Genomic DNA, 22,189 nt, shown 5'->3' on the forward strand with positions numbered 1-22,189 from the left:
TGTGAAAAATGACCAAGAATTGTAACAGAAAATTAGTTAATATAAATAACTTACACAAAAATAAGCTTAAATCTTAGTGTAAACTCTTTGTTGTACAACATCCTTAAAGCATTTTAGGACACGATTCTAATAACTTTATGTCGCCAAAGTACCACCGACGTCTTTTTATATATAGAACTGTGTTCTATCAGGATAAACACCTTGAGATGTATCATCTCGTTTTTAAGGTGTTCCCAAACAAACACTCACAAAACAAATGGAAAACAAAACAGCACCCGACACAATGATACAACACGACAACGACAAGAAACTAAAGCTGTTTTCACATATGAACAACGTTGGAGAATCAGGTTTTCCTTCCGCACATTTGGCACAGTAGGAGATATATATCATTTATATCGCCCAGCCCCATCCCTGGTCCTGGTCTTTCAGGACCTGGTCCTGCCTCTGGTCTGTCAGGACCCGGTCCTGCCTCTGGTCTATCAGGACCCGGTCCTGCCTCTGGTCTGACTGTAGTTTGACTCCTGGTGGTTTTGTTTGTTCATATTGTGGCTGTAATGACCTCTGCAGCCTTCGGGGGGCGCTGTTAGTCTGGTTAATACACTGGAGAACTTAAACTCGCTCGTGTCCTTTGTCCAACAGGACATCAGTCCACCAGTGTCTCACACTGGTTTCACTGGTCAACACCTTCCCTTTGTCGGCTTCACCTACACCACTGACAGCTGCTTCTCTGACCGGGGTTCCGTCAGCCGGGCAGGAATCACCCGCCAGGAGGAGGAGGGGGGAGGAGGAGGAGGAGGAGGAGGAGGAGGAGGAGGGCAGGAGGTGGAGGTGTTTGAGAGGAGGATCCGCCGACTGGAGCAGGAGAAACAGGAGCTGAACCGCAAACTGCAGGGTGGGACTGAGAGATGTTATAAATGCTTTCATCGAATCATACAATTACATTGAAGTGTGTAGGTTTGAAATACTCCGTGTACTGCATGTAGTACTCCTGACCTCTGACCTCTGTGTATTTGTACCTGTAGAGTCGACTCAGGCCCTGCAGGCTCCGGCTCGGGGAGGAACTCTGAGTCGAGACAAAGAGATCAAGAAGCTAAACGAGGAGATCGAACGACTCAAGAAGAAGCTGGCAGGTCAGAGGATGACGAGTGGTAGCATCGGAAGTAGTAGTACTTATAGTAGTACTTATAGTAGTACTTAAAGTGGTAGTAACTATAATAATTATAGTAGTTATAGTAGTAGTTGCAGTAATAGTTATAGTAGTAGCATCAGCAGTAGTACAGTTGTAGAAGTATTACTAATTCTGCTAAAGTAGCAGTAGTAGCACAGTTGTAGTAGTAATAGTAGTTTTAGTACCATTAGTAGTACTATAAAACAGTAGTTCCAATTCTAAATAGCAGCAGTACAGATGCAGTAGTAGTATTAATGTTAGTACCAGTAGTTGTGCCAGTAAAACCAGCAGTATCAGTACCAGCAGTATTAGAAGGTGTTGATTGTCAGCAGCAGTCAGTATCCTGTCAGGGTTTAAGTCCCGCCCCTCTGCTGTCGTAGACTCTGATAGGCTGGAGCACCAGCTGGAGGAGGCGGTCACACTCAGACAGGACTACGAGAGCTCCGCCTCCAAACTGAAGACCCTGGACAGACAGGTGAAGACCCTGAGACAGGAGAAGGACGACGTCCACAAGGTAACTATACTACTGCTACTACTGCAGTACTCACCTGGACAGACAGGTGAAGACTCTGATGTATCCATACGCACTGGTTCACACTGATGAGAGCTGCACTGTTTCTACGAGACACCCGGAGAAACATACTGACGGGTTCTAGTTCATCACGGTGACTGTGGAGGTTTTCATATTAATATGAGTGTCCAGCCCACTGAGAGGCAGCTAACGTTTAAGGGTTTATTGGTAACGTTCAGTGAGAGATGCGTTTTACCTGACTGACAGATCACACATCACACTCTTCCTCACAGGTGAGCTTCAGCTCTGCTATTGGTTGGTGATGTGTAGAAGCTGTAGAGCCTCCAGAAATCAGTCCATCAGTTTGAATAGTATAAAATACACTGACATGCATTTAAAGTGATTTCCAGTCAACAGCCTACTTTCCTCCCCCTGTCTTCTCCATTTCTCCTCCTCCTCCTCCTCCTCCTCCTCCTCCTCCTCCTCCTCCTCCTCCTCCGTGAGCAGCAGCTGGTGGAGTCTCTGGAGCGTCTGAGGAGTCAGTCGAAGGAGCTGAAGGAGGCGCACTCTCAGAGGAGGTTGGCCCTGCAGGAGTTCTCGGAGCTGTCAGAGACGATGGCCGATCTGCGCTCCTCCAAGCAGCGTCTGTCCCGTCAGCTGAGAGACAAAGAGGAGGAGACGGACCTCCTCCTGCAGAAGATGGACGCCATGAGGCAGGAGATCCGCAAGACCGAGAAGAGCCGCAAGGAGGTGAGACTCCCGATCGCTCCTCCGGGAGCGGCAGCTCGTTATCTGGACGAGTCGCCGCTGCTTCCTTCACCAGCTGATCATCAATAGTGATCAGCTGAGCTGCTGGTAACATGTGAACATTCACTGGTCGTTTGACCGCTGGACAAAAAGTGAACTTTGCACCCTGTTGAAGATGAGTTCATGAGTTACATGTTGAAATCTTTCTTCAGTTCAGAGTTACAGACGTTTGTTTAGTCAGCAGAGAATCAATCAGACAGACGATGTTTGTTTCTTACTGGGATGTTCAGTGTGTGTTTGCTGCTGTTCACCAGTAGAGGGCGACAGACGTCCAGTCAGTCCTGTCAGGAAACTGGAACATGACTGAACCAGTGATCAGACCGTCAGACCAGCAGCAGTCAGCTGAATGATTCTGATTAATGGAGCTGTTTTATAGTTTTATATATGTTATATATATTTATTTGGTTAATCAATGCTAATATTGATCTCTATCACGTGACCCCTGCGGGCCTCCGTAGTTCTCTTCACTCACTTCCTGTGTGTTTGGAGCCCCGTCAGAATAAAAGCATTGTGTGTGTCTGTCAGTTGGAGGCTCAGCTGGACGATGCGAAGGCGGAGGCGTCGAAGGAGAAGAAGCTGAAGGAGCACAGCGAGGTTTACTCCAAACAGCTGGAGACGGAGCTGGAGAGCCTGAAGGTCAGAGGTCACATGTTTGTACTGATATGACCCCTGACCCCTGACCCTCCCTAAACCTGAACCTTGTTACTGTGACTGCATACTGTCAGCAGGTGTAATCACACACCTGCAGCAACAAGAGATGTTATTGGCTGCTGGAGGAGACTGTTTGACCAATCAGGAGCTAGCTCCCTCAGTAACACTTTAAACAGTCTGTAGTTTAATTATTATATTATATTATTATCCAGACGTTCTTCACATCAGCCTTCAGATTCGTTGTTGTTTTTGTTGGATAAACAAGGTTGTCCAGTCATTTCCTTCATCATATTTTTTATTGATAAAATGAAAACTGAAAATACATCAACAGGTGTTAAAGGGCTGGTGTGTAAACCAGTGAGCCAATCAGAGGAGGAGCTCATTAATAATGCAGATTTATGCAAATATCTTCAGAAACAGACAGAAGAGAATCTAAACTGTCACAGATGTGTTTAAACCGACTCAGCGTTTAATCATCAGACGAGAAGTTTAGATTACATACATGTGGTTCTGGTCTCAGTGTGGTTCTGGTCCCAGTCTCAGCAGGGTCGAGGGGTGGCATCAGGGGGGGCGGAGTCTCAGCAGGAGCTGTCCCGGCTTAAGGCAGAACTTGATAAGAAGGTCCTGTTCTACGAGGAGGAGCTGCTGAGGAGAGACTCGGCCCACTCCTCAGAGATCAAGAACCTGCGGAAAGACCTGCAGGAGTCCGAGGGGGGGCAGCTCGCCGCCAACAAGGAGCTGCTGCAGCTCAGGGACCGGCTGGACAAGGACAAGAGGGACAGGTGAGTCCACATATCAGAAACCTTTAGTCCTGCTAACATCATCTGCACAGGATGTTTACAGTCTGAATGCAGATGAGCTTCCTGTTTGTTGCCGAGCAACAAGGAAACCTGAAAAACACAAGAGACAGTTTAGTGAGAAGAGAACAAACATACAGTCCCCACGGTCACATGACCACGTTACATCACACAGACACACGGACGCCGTCTCTGTCTCGTTGACATGTTTGTTTGTTTGTTTGTTTGTTTGTTTGTCTTCCTGCAGACAAACAGAGATGGACGAAGCTGTTGCAGCTCTGAAGGAGAAATACGAACGAGAGAAAAACCTGCTGACAGAAGAAAACCGCAAACTGACGACTGAAACTGACAAGGTGACTGAAGTACTACTGCAGTACTACTGCAGTACTACTGCAGTATATGTAGTACTACTGCAGTACTACTGCTGTTAAGGCAGTACTACTGCAGTATATGTAGTACTACTGCAGTACTACTGCAGTACTACTGCTGTTAATGCAGTACTACTGCAGTACTACTGCAGTATATGTAGTACTACTGCTGTACTACTGCTGTTAATGCAGTACTACTGCAGTATATGTAGTACTACTGCTGCTGTGTAACTGTTTCTTCTTCTCTGTCTCTCGTGTCTCGTGGACCAGTTGGCGGCTCAGAACCGTCAGCTGGAGGACGACCTCCAGGACTTGTCGTCTAAGAAGGAGAGCGTGGCTCACTGGGAGGCTCAGATAGCAGAGATCATCCAGTGGTGAGTGTGTCTGCTGCTCCTGCTGCTCCTGCTGCTCCTGCTGCTCCCGCCTTCCGCCAGCAGAGGGAGCTCTGGACGGACACTAACGTGTGTGTGTGTTGTGTTCAGGGTGAGCGACGAGAAGGATGCTCGAGGTTACCTTCAGGCTCTGGCCACCAAGATGACGGAGGAGCTGGAAACACTGCGCAGCTCCAGCCTGGGAACCAGACCTCTGGTAACAAACACACAACATACACACACATACTCAGTACCAGTATGGTACCAGGTCAGGATCCAGTAGAGACTCCAGTTTAGAGATTATGTTTGATGATGGACCAGCAGGTCTTACTGGTGGGTCCTCTGGTTTACAGTATGAAACAGGTTTTATTGAAAATGTTTATTTGGTAACCAATCAGTGAAGTGGATCCTTGTGAATATCAACAGACGGACGGTCCTGCTGTCAGTCTGTCTGTTCTGTCTGTACTTGTGTCTGTAGTTCCCGTCAGTTGATTGTTCTTTTGACTTGCTGCCTCAGCCAGAATCAGGGATGGCCACACCCCCTAAGAAGCCCTGGCCTCCTATTGGTGGAGACAGGAGGGTGAGTTTGTCAGTCACCGCTCGCAGCCAATCCTGATTCACTCTACCTCATCGTGGGCGGGGTTTAAGGAGCTTGCATGGCTATTGGCTGGCATGTGTGTCTGGTTGTGTACGGTGTAGTTTCAGGCAGGACCTGATCGGTTCCTGAAGTAGATCCAGAAGTGCTTGGAGCGAGCGAGGGATCACGCGGGGTCCCGGGTTCCTTGAAAACAGGTTTTGAGTTGTTCAAGTGGTCCTGATGTAGAGCAGCTGGATGATGGCGACAACCACAACCAATCATTTCACCATTTCACGATTTCACACTGACGTCGAACATTTCTGCTGAACGGCAGATCAGAGTAACACGCCGTGTGGAACCTCCTCCCTCCCTCCTCCCTCCTTCTCCCTCCTCCTCCCTCCTCCTTCCTCCCTCCTCCCTCCTCTCTCCTCCTTCCTCCCTCCCTCCTCCCTCCTCAACAAGACGAGATACCAGCGAACGAAACCCTCCGCTGTCTGTGAGGAAGACTCCGCTGTCTGTGAGGAAGACTCCGCTGTCTGTGAGGAAGACTCCGCTGTCTGTGAGGAAGGCTCCGCTGTCTGTGAGGAAGGCTGCGCTGTCTGTGAGGAAGGCTCCGCTGTCTGTGAGGAAGACTCCGCTGTCTGTGAGGAAGACTCCGCTGTCTGTGAGGAAGACTCCGCTGTCTGTGAGGAAGACTCCGCTCTGTCTGTGAGGAAGACTCCGCTGTCTGTGAGGAAGACTCCTCTGTCTGTGAGGAAGACTCCGCTGTCTGTGAGGAAGACTCCGCTGTCTGTGAGGAAGACTCCGCTCTGTCTGTGAGGAAGACTCTACTGTCTGTGAGGAAGGCTCCGCTGTCTGTGAGGAAGACTCCGCTGTCTGTGAGGAAGACTCCGCTGACTGGAAGTGATCAGCGGAGCAGCTCTGTCCTGAGGGCCGTCCTGGTTCTGGGAGTCCTCCAGGGATTCAGGACTAGTTTCAGGTGTTCAGGGGTCCTGAAGGACTGCAGTATTTGGGGTCTGATACAGGATTCTGTGGGAAGGGTTCCAGTGGTGCTTTAGTGAACCCAGAACCCCTGGTCTGGGTTCTGGGACTGGGGGGGGGGGGGTCATCATGTCACCCAGCAACCATCAGTGACATCATCCTTCACCACCGATACCATGGTCACATGACTGTTTACAGGCTGCTCTGATTGGCTGGCTGCTGTTTGTGGCATCCAGATAAACAACTTAAAGAAGACGTGTTTCTGTCAGTAACTGTCTGCCCCCCCCTCCCCCCCCCCCCCCCCCCCAACAACCAGGACCCCCTGTGGAAGGTGCGTCGCAGTCAGAAGTTGGACATGTCGGCCCGCCTGGAGCTGCAGTCGGCTCTGGAAGCAGAGATCAGAGCCAAGCAGCTGGTTCACGAGGAGCTGCGCAAGATCAAAGCTGCCAACATCGCTCTGGAAAGGTCAGAGGCCAAACTCACAGCTCGCTCATTCACCCAGCGACGACCTCCGCCCTCACCTGTCTGTCTGTCTCTGCAGTAAGCTGAAGGAGTCGGAGGAGAGGAGCAGGGAGATGGGGGAGCAGATGGAGAATCTGAAGAAGGAGATGGAGGACAGCCGCTCCCGCACCGACAAAGGTGAGACTACCTGCTGACCCCTCCCACCTCCCGTATGACTCCTCCCCCTCTGTAAGGAGGTGTCAGAGTATTAAAACAGATGTTGGTTTGTTGTTTATTTGACCTTTGACCTTGTCTGTCTGTCTCCAGGTCTGAAGCTTCCAGACTTCCAGGACTCCATCTTTGAATATTTCAACACTTCACCTTTGGCCCCTGACCTCACCTTCAGGGTGAGTTACCTCTCCGCTCTGACCAATCACACTTAGGAACCCAAAGCAAGCCGCAGGTCACATGATGATGATGTCACTCAGGTGTAGTGAGCGATGATTGATTCACCAGAGACGAAATGAACAAATAACCTCATAAGTTATCAAACGGACCCTCACATGAAACTGACCTGCTGTTGATGAGTCAGATCACACTCACGTTTCTTCTTCAGGTGAAAGTGTGTCAACAGTATTCAGACGTGTTGGTACTTTTGTTTCTCTGTCCTGCAGACTACAGACATAGACTCCACCCCCCAGAAATCAGAGACCACGCCCCCCTCGCCCTCCGCCACCTCAGAGCAGGAGGTCAGTCACCTGCACACTTCCTGATGAAGAGATTTTCATATTAAAGTTATTTATTCATCAGTTTGACTGAGTCTTGTCCTCTCTGCGTTTACAGGAAGTCCAATCAGTGTCAGTCCCAGCAAGCCCCTCCCCCACCACCTACCAGAGCTCATCACTGACCACACTGAAGGTAAAATTAAATATATGAAGATGATGATGATTACAGTTAACGAGGAGAATCATCTTGTGGTTGTCATTAAGTGTGTTTGTTGAATAATCCGTAACGTGACTTTACTGCACATCAGTTTCTAAACCACTTGTTTCAAAATGTACTTTTCCTTCAATAGTTTGATAAACTTCATGTATGTTGTGTTTCAAGCCTAAAGCTCACCAGCTGAGCATCAAGACGTTCTCCAGTCCGACTCAGTGCACACACTGCACCTCACTGATGGTGGGGCTCATCAGGCAGGGATTCGCCTGCGAAGGTACCGACACACAGTTCAGCTGCGAGGTTAAAGTTGCCGTTCACCCTTTCAGACAGTGAGATGTTAGCTACACTCTGTAACAACAGCCTGCTGCTATCATAGCCAGCTTTATAGAGCAGCTGGCAGTTTAAAGTAGAGAAACGATGATTAATATACGATCAATCGATCATGATTCATGAAGCAACTTAAGCCAACAAATATAAACATTATTTACTGGTCCGGACATGATCACTTCAACAGCAACAACAACCTGACCAGCGGTTTTAATACTATAATATGATTCTGTCTCTTCAGTTTGTTCCTTCATCTGCCACGTTTCCTGTAAAGACCACGCCCCCCTGGTCTGTCCAATCCCAGCAGAGCAGGCCAAGAGGCCGCAGGGCGTCGACGTCCAGAGAGGCATCGGCACCGCCTACAAGGGTTACGTCAGGGTGAGAGGACTGAGGAAGTACTGCTGCAGTAGTTGTACTGCGGTCTCACAGTAGTGCTGCAGTAGTTGTACTGTAGTCTCACAGTATCTGTCTCCCTGTCAGATCCCGAAGCCCAGCGGGGTGAAGAAGGGCTGGCAGCGAGCCTTCGCCGTGGTCTCTGACTGTAAACTCTTTCTTTACGACGTCCCAGAAGGAAAGTCCACCCAGCCGGGGGTGGTGGCCAGTTTGGTGCTTGACCTCAGGTAACCTGACTAATGTCTACCTGTCTGTCTGCTCAGCTGATGTCTACCTGTCTGTCTGCTCAGCTGATGTCTACCTGTCTGTCTGCTCACAGAGAGTGTCAGGAAGTCTAATACAGTCTGGGGACTTATATTTTGGAAGGTTCAGGTATTCCTGAAGAAGTTCAGGTAGCATTGAAGAGGTTTGGGTATTCTTGAGGAGGTTTGGGTAGTCTTGAGGAGGTTCAGGTAGTCTTGAGGAGGTTCGGGTAGTCTTGAGGAGATTCAGGTAGTCTTGAGGTGGTTCGGGTATTCTTGAGGAGATTCAGGTAGTCTTGAGGTGGTTCGGGTATTCTTGAGGAGGTTTGGGTAGTCTTGAGGAGATTCAGGTAGTCTTGAGGAGATTCAGGTAGTCTTGAGGTGGTTCGGGTATTCTTGAGGAGGTTCGGGTATTCTTGAGGAGGTTTGGGTAGTCTTGAGGAGATTCAGGTAGTCTTGAGGAGGTTCGGGTAGTCTTGAGGAGGTTCGGGTAGCCTTGAGGAGGTTCAGGTAGCCTTGAGGAGGTTCGGGTAGCCTTGAGGAGATTCGGGTAGTCTTGAGGAGGTTCAGGTAGTCTTGAGGAGGTTCGGGTAGTCTTGAGGAGGTTCGGGTAGTCTTGAGGAGGTTGAGGTAATCTTGAAGAAGTTTTTGAGAGTTTTGAGTTGTCACAGTCCCCCTTTAAAGGTCCAGACTGGGGTTTAGTGGGCTGGATGACTGATTTATGGAAAACGTTGTGTTCTATTGCAGAGACGAAGAGTTCTCCGTCAGCTCCGTCTTGGCATCAGATGTGATCCACGCCACCAGGAAGGACATCCCATGCATCTTCAGGGTAGGAAGCCCCGCCCCCTGTGACCCCTCTTGGTCTGACCTTTGACCCACAGTGTGTCCTGACCTCTCTTGTTGTTATCAGGTGACGTCATCACAGCTGAGCTCGACGCTGTGCTCGATGTCTCTGTTGGTCCTGGCAGAAAGCGAGGTGGAGAAGAGGAAGTGGGTCCGGATCCTGGAGGGTCTGCAGAGCATCCTGACCAAGAACCTGCTGAAGAGCCAGCAGGTCCACATCCTGCATGAAGCCTACGACGCCTCGCTGCCCCTCATCAAGACCACGTTGTCCGCCGCCGTGCTGGGTCAGTAACAGCTGAGTAATACTACTGACAGACTGGGTACGGAGTACTACTACTGACAGACTGAGTACTACTACTGACAGACTGAGTACTGAGTACTACTACTGACAGACTGAGTACTACTACTGACAGACTGAGTACTGAGTACTACTACTGACAGACTGAGTACTACTACTGACAGACTGAGTACTACTACTGACAGACTGAGTACTGAGTACTACTACTGACAGACTGAGTACTACTACTGACAGACTGAGTACTGAGTACTACTACTGACAGACTGGGTACGGAGTACTACTACTGACAGACTGAGTACTGAGTACTACTACTGACAGACTGGGTACGGAGTACTACTACTGACAGACTGAGTACTACTACTGACAGACTGAGTACTGAGTACTACTACTGACAGACTGAGTACTACTACTGACAGACTCAGTACGGAGTACTACTACTGACAGACTGAGTACTACTACTGACAGACTGAGTACTGAGTACTACTACTGACAGACTGAGTACTACTACTGACAGACTCAGTACGGAGTACTACTACTGACAGACTGAGTACTACTACTGACAGACTGAGTACTGAGTACTACTACTGACAGACTGAGTACTACTACTGATAGACTCAGTATGGAGTACTACTACTGACAGACTGAGTACTACTACTGACAGACTGAGTACTGAGTACTACTACTGACAGACTGAGTAATACTACTGACAGACTGGGTACGGAGTACTACTACTGACAGACTGAGTACTACTACTGACAGACTGAGTACTGAGTACTACTACTGACAGACTGAGTAATACTACTGACAGACTGGGTACGGAGTACTACTACTGACAGACTGAGTACTACTACTGACAGACTGAGTACTGAGTACTACTACTGACAGACTGAGTACTACTACTGACAGACTGAGTACTACTACTGACAGACTGAGTACTGAGTACTACTACTGACAGACTGAGTACTACTACTGACAGACTGAGTACTGAGTACTACTACTGACAGACTGAGTACTACTACTGACAGACTGAGTACTGAGTACTACTACTGACAGACTGAGTACTGAGTACTACTACTGACAGACTGAGTACGGAGTACTACTACTGACAGACTGAGTACTGAGTACTACTACTGACAGACTGGGTACGGAGTACTACTACTGACAGACTGAGTACTACTACTGACAGACTGAGTACTGAGTACTACTACTGACAGACTGAGTACTACTACTGACAGACTCAGTACGGAGTACTACTACTGACAGACTGAGTACTACTACTGACAGACTGAGTACTGAGTACTACTACTGACAGACTGAGTACTACTACTGACAGACTCAGTACGGAGTACTACTACTGACAGACTGAGTACTACTACTGACAGACTGAGTACTGAGTACTACTACTGACAGACTGAGTACTACTACTGATAGACTCAGTATGGAGTACTACTACTGACAGACTGAGTACTACTACTGACAGACTGAGTACTGAGTACTACTACTGACAGACTGAGTACTACTACTGACAGACTGAGTACTACTACTGACAGACTGAGTAATGAGTACTACTACTGACAGACTGAGAACTACTACTGACAGACTGAGTACTACTACTGACAGACTCAGTACGGAGTACTACTACTGACAGACTGAGTACTACTACTGACAGACTCAGTACGGAGTACTACTACTGACAGACTGAGTACTACTACTGACAGACTGAGTACTGAGTACCACTACTGACAGACTGAGTACTACTACTGACAGACTGAGTACTACTACTGACAGACTGAGTACTGAGTACTACTACTGACAGACTGAGTACTGAGTAGTACTACTGACAGACTGAGTACTACTACTGACAGACTGAGTACTGAGTACTACTACTGACAGACTGAGTACTACTACTGACAGACTGAGTACTGAGTACTACTACTGACAGACTGAGTACTACTACTGACAGACTGAGTACTACTACTGACAGACTGAGTACTGAGTACTACTACTGACAGACTGAGTACTACTACTGACAGACTGAGTACTGAGTACTACTACTGACAGACTGAGTACTACTACTGACAGACTGAGTACTGAGTACTACTACTGACAGACTGAGTACTGAGTACTACTACTGACAGACTGGGTACGGAGTACTACTACTGACAGACTGAGTACTGAGTACTACTACTGACAGACTGGGTACGGAGTACTACTACTGACAGACTGAGTACTACTACTGACAGACTGAGTACTGAGTACTACTACTGACAGACTGAGTACTACTACTGACAGACTCAGTACGGAGTACTACTACTGACAGACTGAGTACTACTACTGACAGACTGAGTACTGAGTACTACTACTGACAGACTGAGTACTACTACTGACAGACTCAGTACGGAGTACTACTACTGACAGACTGAGTACTACTACTGACAGACTGAGTACTGAGTACTACTACTGACAGACTGAGTACTACTACTGATAGACTCAGTATGGAGTACTACTACTGACAGACTGAGTACTACTACTGACAGACTGAGTACTGAGTACTACTACTGACAGACTGAGTACTACTACTGACAGACTCAGTACGGAGTACTACTACTGACAGACTGAGTACTACTACTGACAGACTGAGTACTACTACTGACAGACTGAGTAATGAGTACTACTACTGACAGACTGAGAACTACTACTGACAGACTGAGTACTACTACTGACAGACTCAGTACGGAGTACTACTACTGACAGAGTACTGAGTACTACTACTGACACTGAGTACTACTACTGACAGACTGAGTACTACTACTGACAGACTGAGTACTGAGTACCACTACTGACAGACTGAGTACTACTACTGACAGACTGAGTACTGAGTACTACTACTGACAGACTGAGTACTGAGTAGTACTACTGACAGACTGAGTACTGAGTACTACTACTGACAGACTGAGTACTGAGTACTACTACTGACAGACTGAGTACTACTACTGATAGACTCAGTATGGAGTACTACTACTGACAGACTGAGTACTACTACTGACAGACTGAGTACTGAGTACTACTACTGACAGACTGAGTACTACTACTGACAGACTCAGTACGGAGTACTACTACTGACAGACTGAGTACTACTACTGACAGACTGAGTACTACTACTGACAGACTGAGTAATGAGTACTACTACTGACAGACTGAGAACTACTACTGACAGACTGAGTACTACTACTGACAGACTCAGTACGGAGTACTACTACTGACAGAGTACTGAGTACTACTACTGACACTGAGTACTACTACTGACAGACTGAGTACTACTACTGACAGACTGAGTACTACTACTGACAGACTGAGTACTGAGTACTACTACTGACAGACTGAGTACTGAGTACCACTACTGACAGACTGAGTACTACTACTGACAGACTGAGTACTACTACTGACAGACTGAGTACTGAGTACTACTACTGACAGACTGAGTACTGAGTACTACTACTGACAGACTGAGTACTGAGTAGTACTACTGACAGACTGAGTACTGAGTAGTACTACTGACAGACTGAGTACTGAGTACTACTACTGACAGACTGAGTACTGAGTACTACTACTGACAGACTGAGTACTACTACTGACAGACTGAGTACTGAGTACTACTACTGACAGACTGAGTGCTACTACTGGCAGACTGAGTACTGAGTAGTACTACTGACAGACTGAGTACTGAGTAGTACTACTGACAGACTGAGTGCTACTACTGGCAGACTGAGTACTGAGTAGTACTACTGACAGACTGAGTACTGAGTAGTACTACTGACAGACTGAGTACTGAGTACTACTACTGATTTTTAACCCGGAGCTTTCTGTCGTGTCTGTGGTCATCTTGATAAGAGTTACTGAGTTCAGACTTCAGCAGTGTTTCAGGGATTTGAAGTTCAGGCGAGTAAAGTCGGGGGAAGTGAAGTATTTTGGAGGGTTTGAGAAGGTTCTGCTGCTCTAATGTTCTTTCAGGTTTCAGAAAGCCCACAAGTTGTTTTTAAAGGACCATTTCACTGATTTTCAACCTTATCTCTAACTATCTGAATTAGGGATTAGTGTGGAAAAACACCTGCAGTTGTTGCTGATGTTGAGTCTCTGGGACGCAGCTGCAACATTTGTTGTTCTTCCAGCACAGTCGTGTGATGTGTACAGTGACGGAGAGCCACAGGCTGCTTCCGCTGGGATCTCTAGTCTCCTCCTCTGGGTAGCCGGGGGGCAGCTCTACATGCAGCTCAGAAACAAAACTTCCTTGTTCTCATCTCTTGTATTGCAAACCAGCAATGTTTCCATAAGTGGAAATGGCATCCCAGAATATGAGTGCAGAGGATGTTACGGACGAGGATATGACTCAGATATTCAGCCGTATTTATTTGAGTCAGAGTATCCGGCCGAAGAAATGCTGCAGAGAGTTTGAGGGTTGGGCGTCAGAAACTTGGCTGCAGTGCATCCTGGTACATGTAGACACTGCCGGTTTTCTCAGTCAATACAGAACACACTGAGGAATTTATTGCGTCGTGGCAAAATTTCCCTTAATTTAAAAGAGAATTTGTGTCTGCAGACCGGGAGAGGATTGTCCTGGGAACAGAAGATGGACTGTTCGTGGTTGAAGTCACCAGAGACGGTGAGACGGTTTACAGCACCTGGTGAAATTTTACCAATACTTGACTGTGATGAACATTTTATAGATTTAAGAGTTGCTCTCCTGAGCAGGCTCAGCATGTGATGACATGCCTGTAGTCCGTAGTCTAACTTCCTCTTTCTCCCTGCAGTGATCGTCAGAGCAGCCGACAGTAAGAAGGTTTATCAGATCGATTTGATCCCGAAGGAGAAGATCGTCGCTCTGCTGTGCGGTCGGAACCGTCAGGTTCACCTTCACCCCTGGGGGGTGCTGGAGGGCGCCGAGTCGTCCTTCGACATCAAGCTGACCGAGACCAAAGGCTGCCAGGCTCTGACGACGGGGGTGCTGCGACCCGGAGGCTCCGCCTGCCTGCTGGCCGCCGTCAAACGGCAGGTCAGAGATCTGATACCTCACCTGGAGCGTTACCTACAAATCACCATCCCCCTGCTGCTCGTCTGGTTCTGTTCTAACACTCCGGTTCTGTCTGTTCCCTCCAGGTTCAGTGCTACGAGATCACTCGTGCGAAGCCTCACCATAAGAAGCTGTGGGAGGTGCAGGCTCCAGGTGTGGTGCAGTGGTTGGGGATGGTGAGGGAGCGGCTGTGTGTCGGCTATCCTTCGGGCTTCGCCTTGCTGGCTCTGCAAGGCGAGTCATCACCCATCAGCCTGGTGAGCCCGGCCGACCCGTCGCTGGCCTTCCTGGCCCAGCAGCCGCTGGACGCCCTGCACGCCCTGGAGGTCGGATCCAGCGAGCTGCTGCTCTGCTTCAGCCAGCTCGGCATCTACGTGGACGGACAGGGCCGCCGCTCCCGGACCCAGGAGCTGATGTGGCCCGCCACGCCGCTCGCATGCAGTACGTCATTACCCTATTATAGTATATTCATATTAGTGCACGTCTTTCACATTAGTGCACGTCTTTCATATTAGTGCACATCTTTAACATTAGTGCATGTCTTTTAAGTTAGTGCACGTCTTTAACATTAGTGCATGTCTTTCATATTAGTGCATGTCTTTCATACTAGTGCATGTCTTTCACATTAGTGCACGTCTTTCATATTAGTGCACGTCTAACATTAGTGCATGTCTTTTAAGTTAGTGCATGTCTTTCATATTAGTGCACGTCTTTCATATTAGTGCACGTCTTTAACATTAGTGCACGTCTTTCACATTAGTGCATGTCTTTCATATTAGTGCACGTCTTTAACATTAGTGCACGTCTTTAACATTAGTGCACGTCTTTCACATTAGTGCATGTCTTTCATATTAGTGCACGTCTTTAACATTAGTGCACGTCTTTCACATTAGTGCATGTCTTAAGTTAGTGCACGTCTTTAACATTAGTGCACGTCTTTCATGTTAGTGCACGTCTTTCACATTAGTGCACGTCTTTCACATTAGTGCACGTCTTTAACATTAGTGCACGTCTTTCACATTAGTGCATGTCTTTCACATTAGTGCATGTCTTTCATATTAGTGCACGTCTTTCATATTAGTGCACGTCTTTAACATTAGTGCACGTCTTTAACATTAGTGCACGTCTTTCACATTAGTGCATGTCTTTCATATTAGTGCACGTCTTTAACATTAGTGCACGTCTTTAACATTAGTGCACATCTTTAACATTAGTGCACGTCTTTCACATTAGTGCACGTCTTTCACATTAGTGCATGTCTTTCATATTAGTGCATGTCTTTCATATTAGTGCATGTCTTTCACATTAGTGCACGTCTTTCATATTAGTGCACGTCTAACATTAGTGCATGTCTTTTAAGTTAGTGCATGTCTTTCATATTAGTGCATGTCTTTCATATTAGTGCATGTCTTTCACATTAGTGCACGTCTTTCATATTAGTGCACGTCTAACATTAGTGCATGTCTTTTAAGTTAGTGCATGTCTTTCATATTAGTGCACGTCTTTCACATTAGTGCACGTCTTTCATATTAGTGCACGTCTAACATTAGTGCATGTCTTTTAAGTTAGTGCATGTCTTTCATATTAGTGCACGTCTTTAACATTAGTGCACGTCTTTAACATTAGTGCACGTCTTTCACATTAGTGCATGTCTTTCATATTAGTGCACGTCTTTAACATTAGTGCACGTCTTTCACATTAGTGCATGTCTTTCATATTAGTGCACGTCTTTAACATTAGTGCACGTCTTTAACATTAGTGCACGTCTTTCACATTAGTGCATGTCTTTCATATTAGTGCACGTCTTTAACATTAGTGCATGTCTTTCACATTAGTGCATGTCTTAAGTTAGTGCACGTCTTTAACATTAGTGCATGTCTTTCATATTAGTGCACGTCTTTAACATTAGTGCACGTCTTTCACATTAGTGCATGTCTTTCACATTAGTGCATGTCTTAAGTTAGTGCACGTCTTTCACATTAGTGCATGTCTTTCACATTAGTGCATGTCTTAAGTTAGTGCACGTCTTTAACATTAGTGCACGTCTTTCATGTTAGTGCACGTCTTTCACATTAGTGCACGTCTTTCACATTAGTGCACGTCTTTAACATTAGTGCACGTCTTTCACATTAGTGCATGTTTTTCACATTAGTGCACGTCTTTCATATTAGTGCACGTCATATATATTAGTACGAGTCATTCAGTGACAGATAATCAATCAGCTGTGAAACGTCTCTCTCTCTCTCTCTAGGCTCTAATTCGTCTCACCTGACGGTCTACAGCGACTACGGAGTCGACGTCTTTGATATTCACACCACCGAGTGGGTTCAGACCATCTCTCTCCGCAAGGTAACCAATCACAGCTCAGCATGGCTGAGAACCAGCCAATTACATCCCAGCACCAGCCAATCACCTCTCTACCTCTGTCCTCAGATCAGACCTCTGAATGTTGAAGGGACGCTAAACCTGCTGAGTTCAGAACTTCCTCGTCTGATTTACTTCAGCAACACCTCATCAGGTAACAGCCGCACACACCTGCACACACCTGCACACACCTGGACACACCTGGACACACCTGCACACACCTGGACACTGTAGAACTCCAGGTTGAGTCTCTCCAGCTCTCAGCTAATGTCTCGTGTCTCCTCAGAGGGAGATCTCACCATCCCAGAGACGTCGGACCACAGCAGGAAGTTGATGGTTCGAACTCGCAGTAAGAGAAAGTTCCTGTTCAAGGTTCCCGAGGAAGAACGTCTTCAGCAGAGGAGGTGACTCAGCAAAACACAACTATTATCATTATCATTATTATTGTTATTGTTGTTACAGGAGCAGCGTCAGGCTGTGAAGCAGATCTGACATGGCTAAACCAGAAGTAGCCGACTCGGCCGGTGGAAGTCTCTACTGAGCTCTACAAGCCGCACAGATGCAGAACAAGTTGAACTTTCTTGGCTTCATGCACCACGTCTGAACACGTCTGAACGCATCTTAACACGTCTGAACACGTCTGAACACATCTGAACACATCTGAACACATCTTAACACATCTTAACACGTCTGAACACGTCTAAACACGTCTGAACACATCTTAACACATCTTAACACATCTGAACACATCTTAACACATCTGAACACATCTTAACACGTCTGAACACATCTTAACACGTCTAAACACGTCTGAACTCATCTTAACACGTCTAAACACGTCTGAACTCATCTTAACACGTCTAAACACGTCTGAACTCATCTTAACACGTCTTAACACATCTTAACACATCTGAACACATCTTAACACGTCTGAACACATCTGAACACATCTGAACACATCTTAACACATCTGAACACATCTGAACTCATCTTAACACATCTTAACACGTCTGAACACATCTTAACACATCTGAACACATCTTAACACGTCTGAACACATCTGAACACGTCTGAACACATCTTAACACATCTGAACTCATCTTAACACATCTTAACACGTCTTAACACATCTTAACACATCTGAACACATCTTAACACGTCTGAACACATCTGAACACGTCTGAACACATCTTAACACATCTGAACACATCTGAACTCATCTTAACACATCTTAACACGTCTGAACACATCTTAACACATCTGAACACATCTGAACACATCTTAACACGTCTGAACACATCTTAACACATCTAAACACGTCTGAACTCATCTTAACACGTCTGAACACATCTGAACACATCTTAACACATCTTAACACATCTTAACACGTCTTAACACATCTTAACACATCTTAACACGTCTTAACACATCTTAACACGTCTGAACACATCTTAACACATCTTAACACGTCTTAACACATCTTAACACGTCTTAACACGTCTTAACACGTCTGAACACATCTGAACACATCTTAACACATCTTAACACATCTTAACACATCTTAACACGTCTGAACACATCTTAACACGTCTGAACACGTCTGAACTCATCTTAACACGTCTGAACACGTCTGAACTCATCTTAACACGTCTGAACACGTCTGAACTCATCTTAACACGTCTTAACACGTCTGAACACGTCTGAACTCATCTTAACACGTCTGAACACGTCTGAACTCATCTTAACACGTCTTAACACGTCTGAACACGTCTGAACTCATCTTAACACGTCTTAACACGTCTGAACACGTCTGAACTCATCTTAACACGTCTGAACACGTCTGAACTCATCTTAACACGTCTTAACACGTCTGAACACGTCTGAACTCATCTTAACACGTCTGAACACGTCTGAACACATCTTAACACATCTGAACACGTCTGAACTCATCTTAACACGTCTTAACACGTCTGAACACGTCTGAACTCATCTTAACACATCTGAACACATCTTAACACATCTTAACACGTCTGAACACATCTTAACACATCTGAACACATCTGAACACGTCTTAACACGTCTGAACACGTCTGAACTCATCTTAACACGTCTGAACACGTCTGAACTCATCTTAACACGTCTGAACACGTCTGAACACGTCTGAACTCATCTTAACACGTCTGAACACGTCTGAACACATCTTAACACATCTGAACACATCTGAACACATCTTAACACATCTTAACACGTCTTAACACATCTTAACACGTCTGAACACATCTGAACACATCTTAACACATCTTAACACGTCTTAACACGTCTTAACACATCTTAACACATCTTAACACATCTTAACACATCTGAACACATCTTAACACGTCTGAACACATCTTAACACATCTTAACACGTCTGAACACATCTTAACACGTCTGAACACGTCTGAACTCATCTTAACACGTCTGAACACGTCTGAACTCATCTTAACACGTCTGAACACGTCTGAACTCATCTTAACACGTCTTAACACGTCTGAACACGTCTGAACTCATCTTAACACGTCTGAACACGTCTGAACTCATCTTAACACGTCTGAACACGTCTGAACTCATCTTAACACGTCTAAACACGTCTGAACTCATCTTAACACGTCTAAACACGTCTGAACTCATCTTAACACGTCTGAACACGTCTGAACTCATCTTAACACGTCTGAACTCATCTTAACACGTCTAAACACGTCTGAACTCATCTTAACACGTCTGAACTCATCTTAACACATCTTAACACGTCTGAACACGTCTGAACTCATCTTAACACATCTTAACACGTCTGAACACGTCTGAACTCATCTTAACACGTCTGAACACGTCTGAACTCATCTTAACACATCTTAACACGTCTGAACACGTCTGAACTCATCTTAACACGTCTGAACACGTCTGAACTCATCTTAACACGTCTAAACACGTCTGAACTCATCTTAACACGTCTTAACACGTCTGAACTCATCTTAACACGTCTAAACACGTCTGAACTCATCTTAACACATCTTAACACGTCTGAACACGTCTGAACTCATCTTAACACATCTTAACACGTCTGAACACGTCTGAACTCATCTTAACACGTCTAAACACGTCTGAACTCATCTTAACACATCTTAACACGTCTGAACACGTCTGAACTCATCTTAACACGTCTGAACACGTCTGAACTCATCTTAACACGTCTAAACACGTCTGAACTCATCTTAACACGTCTTAACACGTCTGAACTCATCTTAACACGTCTAAACACGTCTGAACTCATCTTAACACGTCTAAACACATCTGAACACATCTTAACACGTCTAAACACGTCTGAACACGTCTGAACTCATCTTAACACGTCTGAACACATCTTAACACGTCTAAACACGTCTGAACTCATCTTAACACGTCTTAACACGTCTGAACTCATCTTAACACGTCTAAACACGTCTGAACTCATCTTAACACGTCTTAACACGTCTGAACTCATCTTAACACGTCTAAACACGTCTGAACACATCTTAACACGTCTAAACACATCTGAACACATCTTAACACGTCTAAACACGTCTGAACACGTCTGAACTCATCTTAACACGTCTGAACACATCTGAACTCATCTTAACACGTCTGAACACATCTGAACTCATCTTAACACGTCTAAACACGTCTGAACTCATCTTAACACGTCTAAACACGTCTGAACACGTCTAAACACGTCTGAACACGTCTAAACACGTCTGAACACATCTTAACACGTCTGAACACATCTTAACACGTCTAAACACGTCTGAACACATCTTAACACGTCTAAACACGTCTGAACACATCTTAACACGTCTAAACACGTCTGAAAACATCTTAACACGTCTAAACACGTCTGAACACATCTTAACACGTCTAAACGCATCTTAACAAGTCTTAACACGTCTGAACACATCTGAACACGTCTGAACACGTCTGAACTCATCTTAACACGTCTAAACACGTCTGAACTCATCTTAACACGTCTGAACACGTCTGAACACGTCTGAACTCATCTTAACACGTCTGAACACGTCTGAACACATCTGAACACGTCTCAACACGTCTCAACACGTCTCAACACGTCTCAACACATCTCAACACGTCTGAACACGTCTCAACACATCTGAACACATCTGAACACGTCTGAACACGTCTGAACACGTCTGAACACATCTGAACACGTCTGAACACGTCTCAACACGTCTCAACACATCTGAACACATTTTAACACATCTAAACACGTCTGAACACGTCTGAACACATCTGAACACGTCTGAACACATCTGAACACATCTGAACACATTTTAACACATCTAAACACGTCTGAACACGTCTGAACACATCTGAACACATCTGAACACATTTTAACACATCTGAACACGTCTGAACACATCTTAACACATCTGAACACATTTTAACACATCTTAACACGTCTGAACACATTTTAACACATCTGAACACATTTTAACACATCTGAACACGTCTGAACACATCTTAACACATCTGAACACATTTTAACACATCTTAACACGTCTGAACACATTTTAACACGTCTAAACACGTCTGAACACGTCTGAACACATCTGAACACATTTTAACACATCTAAACACGTCTGAACACGTCTGAACACATCTGAACACATTTTAACACATCTTAACACGTCTGAACACATTTTAACACATCTGAACACATTTTAACACATCTGAACACATTTTAACACGTCTCAACACGTCTGAACACGTCTCAACACGTCTCAACACGTCTCAACACGTCTCAACACGTCTCAACACGTCTGAATACGTCTGAACATGAAAACATCTACGTTCATGCTGAGTCACAGTCAGAGCGCCGCCTGCTGACAGGAAGTCAGCGTTACGTTACACACATCATCTGGTTTATATCAGTTAACATGATGTGATCTACTGTTGTTGTTTATTATTATTGTTTATGTTTGTTGTTGTTTACTATTGTTGTTGATGTGT

At 45.8% G+C, this 22,189-nt stretch overlaps 1 protein-coding gene across 4 annotated transcripts in view; it reads left to right on the top strand.

The window, feature by feature from the left end:
* The window catches only part of cdc42bpb (CDC42 binding protein kinase beta (DMPK-like)), a 52,475-nt gene that overhangs the window by 22,399 nt on the left and 7,887 nt on the right, over positions 1-22,189 (top strand). For 2 of the 4 annotated variants that reach the window (XM_044376671.1, XM_044376673.1), the window contains exons 9-34: positions 643-895; positions 1,026-1,133; positions 1,552-1,685; positions 2,190-2,432; positions 3,015-3,125; positions 3,678-3,922; positions 4,185-4,290; positions 4,576-4,679; positions 4,788-4,893; positions 5,194-5,256; positions 6,551-6,699; positions 6,776-6,873; positions 7,003-7,082; positions 7,350-7,424; positions 7,519-7,593; positions 7,783-7,888; positions 8,183-8,319; positions 8,422-8,561; positions 9,324-9,405; positions 9,487-9,703; positions 14,315-14,377; positions 14,526-14,767; positions 14,872-15,226; positions 17,037-17,134; positions 17,219-17,303; positions 17,436-17,553. In XM_044376671.1, coding sequence (XP_044232606.1) covers positions 643-895; positions 1,026-1,133; positions 1,552-1,685; positions 2,190-2,432; positions 3,015-3,125; positions 3,678-3,922; positions 4,185-4,290; positions 4,576-4,679; positions 4,788-4,893; positions 5,194-5,256; positions 6,551-6,699; positions 6,776-6,873; positions 7,003-7,082; positions 7,350-7,424; positions 7,519-7,593; positions 7,783-7,888; positions 8,183-8,319; positions 8,422-8,561; positions 9,324-9,405; positions 9,487-9,703; positions 14,315-14,377; positions 14,526-14,767; positions 14,872-15,226; positions 17,037-17,134; positions 17,219-17,303; positions 17,436-17,553 — 3,593 coding nt within the window. The remainder of the gene's footprint in view (positions 1-642; positions 896-1,025; positions 1,134-1,551; positions 1,686-2,189; positions 2,433-3,014; positions 3,126-3,677; positions 3,923-4,184; positions 4,291-4,575; positions 4,680-4,787; positions 4,894-5,193; positions 5,257-6,550; positions 6,700-6,775; positions 6,874-7,002; positions 7,083-7,349; positions 7,425-7,518; positions 7,594-7,782; positions 7,889-8,182; positions 8,320-8,421; positions 8,562-9,323; positions 9,406-9,486; positions 9,704-14,314; positions 14,378-14,525; positions 14,768-14,871; positions 15,227-17,036; positions 17,135-17,218; positions 17,304-17,435; positions 17,554-22,189) is intronic. The other 2 variants (XM_044376672.1, XM_044376674.1) reach the window with 1 other exon arrangement.

This window comes from Thunnus albacares, chromosome 16 (genome assembly GCF_914725855.1).
Source record: "Thunnus albacares chromosome 16, fThuAlb1.1, whole genome shotgun sequence".
In the NCBI taxonomy this organism is placed as follows: Eukaryota; Metazoa; Chordata; class Actinopteri; order Scombriformes; family Scombridae; genus Thunnus; species Thunnus albacares.